At 37.3% G+C, this 7,347-nt stretch overlaps 1 protein-coding gene across 1 annotated transcript in view; it reads right to left on the bottom strand.

Annotated features, from left to right (window-relative positions):
* Nucleotides 1–668, bottom strand: part of RC3H1 (ring finger and CCCH-type domains 1) — a 42,316-nt gene extending 41,648 nt beyond the window's left edge. The window contains exon 1 of the mRNA XM_011361256.2: nucleotides 211–668. Within this exon, the coding sequence (XP_011359558.1) occupies nucleotides 211–441 (231 nt within the window). The 5' untranslated portion in view covers nucleotides 442–668. The remainder of the gene's footprint in view (nucleotides 1–210) is intronic.
* Between the last annotated feature and the right edge of the window lie 6,679 nt (nucleotides 669–7,347).

Genomic DNA, 7,347 nt, shown 5'->3' with positions numbered 1-7,347 from the left:
TTAAGAAATCCTGGGCACTTCTTAGGTTTCTCAGTGACCTGAATGGCTGAGAAGGTCTGACCATGTGCCATGACTGAGAAACGCTGACGGCCGCAGGGTGAGCACGGCACTCACAGGATTCTACCTATTTACAAGGAAGGCAACGACACCCAATTTTCATTCGACAGGTTTCTCTCAGGAGGAACGCACATGCACACACGTGGAAATTACCTGAGCACCCACGAGCTGCAGCAATGCTGAGTTCACAGGAAGGAGCTCGATGTCTGTATTGATAGTGGTCTGGTCAAATGGGCAAGCCTTGCGGTGGAGTTTATTCAGGCACATCTTGCAGACAGTATGGCCACAGCCCAAACTGATGGGCTTCCGGATAGTTTCGTCGAAAGTCTGAGTGCAGATTGGGCAGGAGAGGAAATCCGTCCACTGCGGAGCTTGCACAGGCATCGCTTCTGGAGTTGCAGTTCACTGACACACACACACACACACGCGCGCGCGCGCGCGCACACACACACGCACGCACACGCCCCCCACACACGCACGCACACGCCCCCACACACACGCACAACAGCTAAAGCGAAGATTCCACTGGAATCAAAATCTTTGAAAAAAGTTTATCTTTTTTTTTTTAATATCTTCTGTAGATACAGTCAGCACATAGTGTGAAATATAACCTGGAAAACAAAGAAAAAGAAAAAAATTAGAATGTCTTCCTTTTTAAAGGCAACTGGCATTCTCATTTTGACCTATGATACAACATTTATATTGCCACAGTCCATCTTTTTCCACTTTTACAGAATTAGAGCCAAAATAAAACATTTAGTGGCATCCTCTCAACTTAAAGATGGGGAGTAGGCCCCAGAAAGTGAAATAACTTGCCTAAGGTTACACCTGAAGTTAGTAATAAAGTTAGATTCAGCACCTAAGTCTCTCATTTATCTATGATTGCTTTGTATTTTAAAATTAGCCTTTTTAGGGGTGACTAATAATATTACTTTTTCATCTGTATACGTTACATAAATCTGTTCAGCTATGAAAATTTATCAAGCCCTACAATTATGATATGGAAACTTCTGTGGATGTTACACCTCTATTAGAGGGTGTTTTTAATTGGCCTAAATTAAAAACTACCTTAAAACACTTTATCATTAAATTTGCTGTAGGCAGAGATAAAAAGAGCCTGGGTTTTTTATGGGTTAATTTTTAAGGGTTTTAGATATTCCTAAGAGTTTTATTTACTGGTAGATATTTTTAAACCCCTGGTATAGTCTATACTTGTTGCTATAGTGTGTTCTGTTAGAATAACATAGTTAAAATTATTTACTTCCAATTTTTTAAATTCTCAAATTTAAGAATGATGGAACAATTATAGTTTACCAGAACCCATATATAATCAATTTTCACTGTCTACAGTCTATTTTTAGTGGGAGATAAAAACCAAGTCACAAAACTCATCACTTGTGTCTAACAGAAATTTTCTTTATGTATAAAACCAGACCAGAAACTTCTAGCACTTATCTTAAACAATACCCGCTACACTCACTGTAAGTGTAGTTTCTAAAAATGAGAATTGATGCACAAAACAATAAAGTTAATATAGCATTACAAGTTTTTAAAGATTTGATTATGCTCAGTAGAGACTTAAAAAGATGAAAAAAAAATCTTATTTAAGCTGTAATTTAACTAGAAAAGTAATCTATACAGCTTATTTTTCAAACATTACATTTAACTAATGTTTTACTGAAATAAGTCAAATGCAAGCCCATTCATTACTGGTGAGAGAACAGTTTCTAGGAATGTAAAAACTTTTATCCATTCATTCGACAAATATTTACTAAGCATTGCTATATGCCAGACTCAGTTTGAACTGCTGAGGAAACAGTGAAACAGCATAGTCATAGTATCTGCCTTCTGAATAATCTCAGCTTTGTTTGGTTTTTGCAAAGTGTGCTACCAGACAAACGGACAATGAAAAACAATTTAATGGTCCAGTAGACAGTTACCAAGTTAATTTTACATTGAGGGTCTAAAGTTATCTGTTTTGGTGTTCAAATGGCCTTTGCAATAATAAGAAAGAAAAAAGAAATTGCCAATTTTGATTTCTATGTTTTAATTATAAATACTTTTAATAGATTATGAGTAGCTACAAGTATGCTTATATGAAATTATTACTTCTTAATACATTGAGACTATCATCTGGAATGCTCAAAAAGGAAATACAGTATCTAGTTACTCTACTCAATAGTAGTCAAATGCTACAATTGTGCATGGGGTTGCAGAATATTCCAGAATAAAGAACAAAAAAGGTTAAGTGTGTAGGGGACATAAAATTCAGAACAAGAACTGGTATTAGTCAGAAAATGTGATTAAGCTGATTAAGTCTATAAAGTCTCATTCATATGAACGCTTCTATGGATTAGCAAGGCTTCATTTTAATGCCTACAAAGATTCCGATCTTGTGTTAATCCCTGCAAAGTAGAGTTAATGAGTTTTTACTACTATGGCCTTGTAGAAAAGTTAAAATTTATTAATCATAAAGTAAAAACAAAACACTGCAGTTTATTCCCTTAAACACTATAAACTACACAAACCCCAAAGAGCACAAAAGATAAACATTTTATTGCACATTACAAGTTTTACTACTTATACGACTATGTGCCACATCCTTGCTAAATGCCTCACATAGAGCAAACCTATCAAAGGTAGGTGGTTATTGTTATCTCATTTTACAGATATAAAAAATGGAGGTTTAGGGAGACTAAGTATGTTAAAAAGAAATAGAGCTGAAATATTAACCCAAATATTCTGGATCAAAACCCAAACTCTTAATCACATAACCACCCACAGATTAAAGATTATAGAAAAGGAAGAACTATATGCAGTTTCATTGAAAAACCAAAATCACAAAGCTGCATTCCCTAACAGCTACTGACTTCTCAGTATTTGTTCTGGCGAACTGGCTGCCAAATCTAATGGTCAGGTCGCTGTTCTAATCCTACTTGTCTCCCCAACAAGATGCGAAACAGATGACCGCTTCCTCCTCCTTGAAAGTGTCGCAGATGAACTGTGCCGCCTTGCCTTTCCCAACTCAACGGCTATGCTTTTGACTTCTTAAACCCCTAAATTCTGGAGTCGTCAGGTCTCTATCTTGAGTTTCCTTTTCTCATTCTCCAGCTAGAAACCCTGAAATGGCTTCCTGTCACATTTAGAATAAAATATGGATGTCCTACTCTGGTTTACAAGGCCCTGTACTCAGCTTTCCACGTCATTTTCTAACACTTGTCCCCAACACCCACTACCCTCCAGTTACTCAAGTAAAGTTTGGTCCCATCTTACCATGTCAGTACTAGTCTCTCTGTCTAATCTTTGAATTGGAGGCCACTCTATCATTTAGATGCCACTAAAAATGTCAACCCCTCAGAAGGCCTCCCTGACCACTTAAAACTCTAAAACATCCTCTAAATCCCTCTCCAGTCCATCGCTATATTTGCATTTTCTACCTTACATTTTCATCGTCTCTGTGAGTCTCACCTGCATGCTTATATTTTTGTTTACTCGGTGTTTGTGTTCTCCGATTAGAAGACGGACTCGAGAGCACAGCCCTAATCTGTCTTGTTCACTAGGAAAGCTAGAGCTTCTTTCTCACTGCAATTTTATACACTAAAAATTTTGCACATAATTTCAAAGAGATCACAGACCTGTGAAAATCTATTCATAGACCTCTAGGGTATTTAAAGACCCTACATCAAGAAATTCTAACCTGTGTTATTCTTTCATGAATCTTAAAATTGCATCAGGTATTTGAGATTTACTGCTTTCTAGCACCGTGGAATATGGAAAACAGGCAGAAAATACAGTCAACATCAGTTTACAGACATAAAACACCTTACTGATCTCCCGTGTGATTTCATAAGATCGGTGCGGTTATAAAAAGCTTCCCACATTATTCTGTTGTTAACAAGAGTTGCTTTAAATAGAATCTTAAAACTTTATTGGTAAAAGACACTTTGGAGAACACTGAATTCTAATTTTTCAAGATATTTCTTTATGTCCCTATCAGTAACAAGTGTGACTAAGGCCTTTTCAAACACGTCTTTCCATTTAATCTTTAAAAACCCCTCAAACTGGAATCATTTTCCTTCTTTTTACAGAGAAATAAAATAACATTCCGAGAACTTATCAAAGTTACACAGGTAGTTAGGTGGCAAAGTCAAGTCACAACGACCTCAGGTTAGTACTTGCCACTGAAGCCCGTGCACCCTGCACTAGAGCAACACGACATGGAGGGGACCAGAGACGAGAAAAACAGTTTCACTTGAAGTTGTGCAGCTTCCTAACGGCAGAGCTAGGATCAGAAACCAAGTGTCCTGACTCCCAGTCCCACCCGGCCTTGCATATGAGCCCATCACTGATCCTCTGGAAGATTTTTAAAATGTCCTTGCATATTAAAACAACAGCTAGCGATATTTGGTTTAGATCAGACATCCAATAACCTTGGGAATAATATGTAAAATTAATTATATACACATGCTCATTCTTCTGGGAATAAGACCCATGACTTTTATCAGATTCTCAAAGAGGGTTTTGTTTGGGGAGAGAAGGAAGATAAGACTCACTGACCCAGACATACTGAAATAAAACAACAGTTAAAAACATAAGAATATAGAAAAAACAGAAACGATTTATATGAACGTATATTTCCTGTGTTTACACTACAATCTCATCAAACTCATAAAAACATTTTAAGTAATATTCATGTGGGTCAAAAAATTTTTTGAAGATTACAGCGGAGTATCTCCTCGCATCCTGTCTCCCATCCTATAGTCCTCCCTTCTGTCCTGTCTCCACAGATAAATCACTTATGACTTTCTTTTCGGTTTCTTCACACGGGTCAATACACAAATACATATATTATTAATTGGAAAGAAAACATTTTAAGTGCTGTTATTCGCAACTCTTCTATCTCTTCACTAAACCAGTTTTCCTTTGAAATTATTCCTAGAAACTTTTTCCATTCCCAGTAAAAAGTAAATATTCAGTTACTCGCGACAAAATGTCTTATTGGTCTTTCCTATGTACCCAGCACTGGGGATAAAATAGTGAACAAGCAAGTCATTCCGAGCCTGCATGGAGTATACACGGCTGCCTTCATTAGCTGTACAAATAATAATGACACAACTAAATACGAAACTGCAAGTTGTGGCACACGATGCGAAGATAAAGGACGGGGAGATAAAAGCACGTGACAGATAATCCAACCAACTGGGGCGGGGCTGTGTGGGGAGCTGCTTCTCTGAGGAACTGATATTTAGGGTGAGATTTGAAAGATGAAGGCTGAATAAAAGGGGAGAGTAACGTGTAATGCGTGCGTGTAGATCCCAGGTAAAGGAAGAGTATGACCACGGGTCTTAGACTAGATAGAATGTAGGACAACTGGGGAGCAAGGAGAAAACCACCTAGGGAGACCAAAACAAAAACGAAGCAGAGAGCAAGAGAGAAAGGCATGTGAAGAGACCAAAGAATCAGCGAGGACCAACAACACGGGCTTTTAACTCGTGTTATGGCACCTGGTCTTCCTGTGAGGAGTAACGTGAGAGCACGGAGGGAGCAGCGGAGGAAGCAGCGAGGGGCCCGCTTCATCGCTTCTAATATCCCCTAATCTGCATACTCGTCTCGCTAACCCTAGTCAACTGAGATCCCCGCCTTCGAGGCCCTGAGAGGAAGAACCACCTGACCACCTGACGGGACTCCTCTCTTTCACTACTGGGCCCTGAAGAACCCGAGTGCTGTTATACCAGAATCACGTCTACTTCAAGAAAACTTGGCATGTAAAAAATTCTAACAGAGAATAGCGATTACAGCGACCATTCATACTGCAGAAAGATAATCTAATTAACCGAGGTATTTAGAATAGGATTCTTTTAAAAGAAAGGCTAGATATCTTTGTAATTGAGAAAAATTGGAGAATGGCTAAACAGAAGGTACACCTGTACTATGGAAACACACGGAATTATTAAAATGAACATTGTGCATGTAGAAATGGCAGCGATCAAAAATACACTAAGTAAACACAAAACTCGCAGACCAATACATATGATATCATTTGTGCTGGGGAGGGGGGTAAATCCTACATATTAATCTTGATTTTAATGAATGTAAATAGATGGGAAGGAGAAGGTCTGGAAAGATAGCTAAAGAACTTCACAGCACTTACACAGTTTAAGCAACTTATAAAATGTATACAATCATGAATTACATAAGCACAAATAAATGTGAAGGAATGAAAACAAGAAAAATTAGAGTACATGTAGAACACAATTTAGGCTATTTCTATGATAACTTTGAACAAGAGTATTCGAAATATTTTTCCTTATAAATTGACCTTCTTTTACACATTTAAATAGTCAAATCATCAAAACTTACTACCTCTTTTCAAAATTCATTAAAAACCCTGGTAAATCTCTCTGTGATTTATCTGCTTCAAAGAACACAGTTTATTAACCTAGTAAAATGAGATACATAGTTGCTAACCTCTTACATTTTCTAGTAAAATAGCTTAGAGACATACAAAATCAGCACCCAGTCCTCTTAAAATAAAAGCATTCTTTTGACCATAACCATAGGTTTGAGAGACCAAGGGGAAAACAGTATTGTAAAAGCTTGACTGCCTGGGAAATCTGATGATTAAGAATAGTAAGTCACTCTTTCATGATTCTATTTCAGGAATTACAGGAACATAAAGCACAGATTTTTTTTTTAGAGACAAAGTGTCATTAATTGTAGTTATCAGATCTAAGAAGAATTTCCCCTTCTTCATTCTTTAAACATCTTTCTGCAAAGTCATCTTTCTAAACCTTCTCCAAGATGGTATTTATATCATCTTCAACCACAAAATATACCTAAACTACAAGGACACATGGCTTGGTGAATGTAATAAACATTGTTTCAGTCAAGAGAAAACATAAAATTACTAAAATGCTAACAACCAGATTCTTTAAATTTCCTCAGAGCAAGGTTTAGTCAAGGGGAAAAAAACCCTAATTAATTCTAATAAATAAAGCACACGTGCTCAAGGCCTGCAGATAAATCATTATGCGTTAGGGACCAGCCCAAATCTAGCTCATTAGGAGTAGTTCTGCTGGAATCTTCCTAATCAGAAACAGAGCAGGAATGATGTCCTCTTTACTTAAAAAAAAAAAAAAATCCAAAAGAGTGATTCTGAGCTCACTGCTCAGGGCAATGGTCAACATTCCCATTAGTTTAAATAAGGTCCACCTACCCTCCTACACAAATGGCAACAATGAGTGATTTTGCTGTAGATAAATAACAGACAATACAGAAGACACATGATAA

This window comes from Pteropus vampyrus, unplaced genomic scaffold (assembly GCF_000151845.1).
Source record: "Pteropus vampyrus isolate Shadow unplaced genomic scaffold, Pvam_2.0 Scaffold65, whole genome shotgun sequence".
Lineage (NCBI taxonomy): Eukaryota > Metazoa > Chordata > Mammalia > Chiroptera > Pteropodidae > Pteropus > Pteropus vampyrus.
Note: the sequence above shows the minus strand (reverse complement) of the source record. Positions and strands in the feature narration are given on the sequence as shown.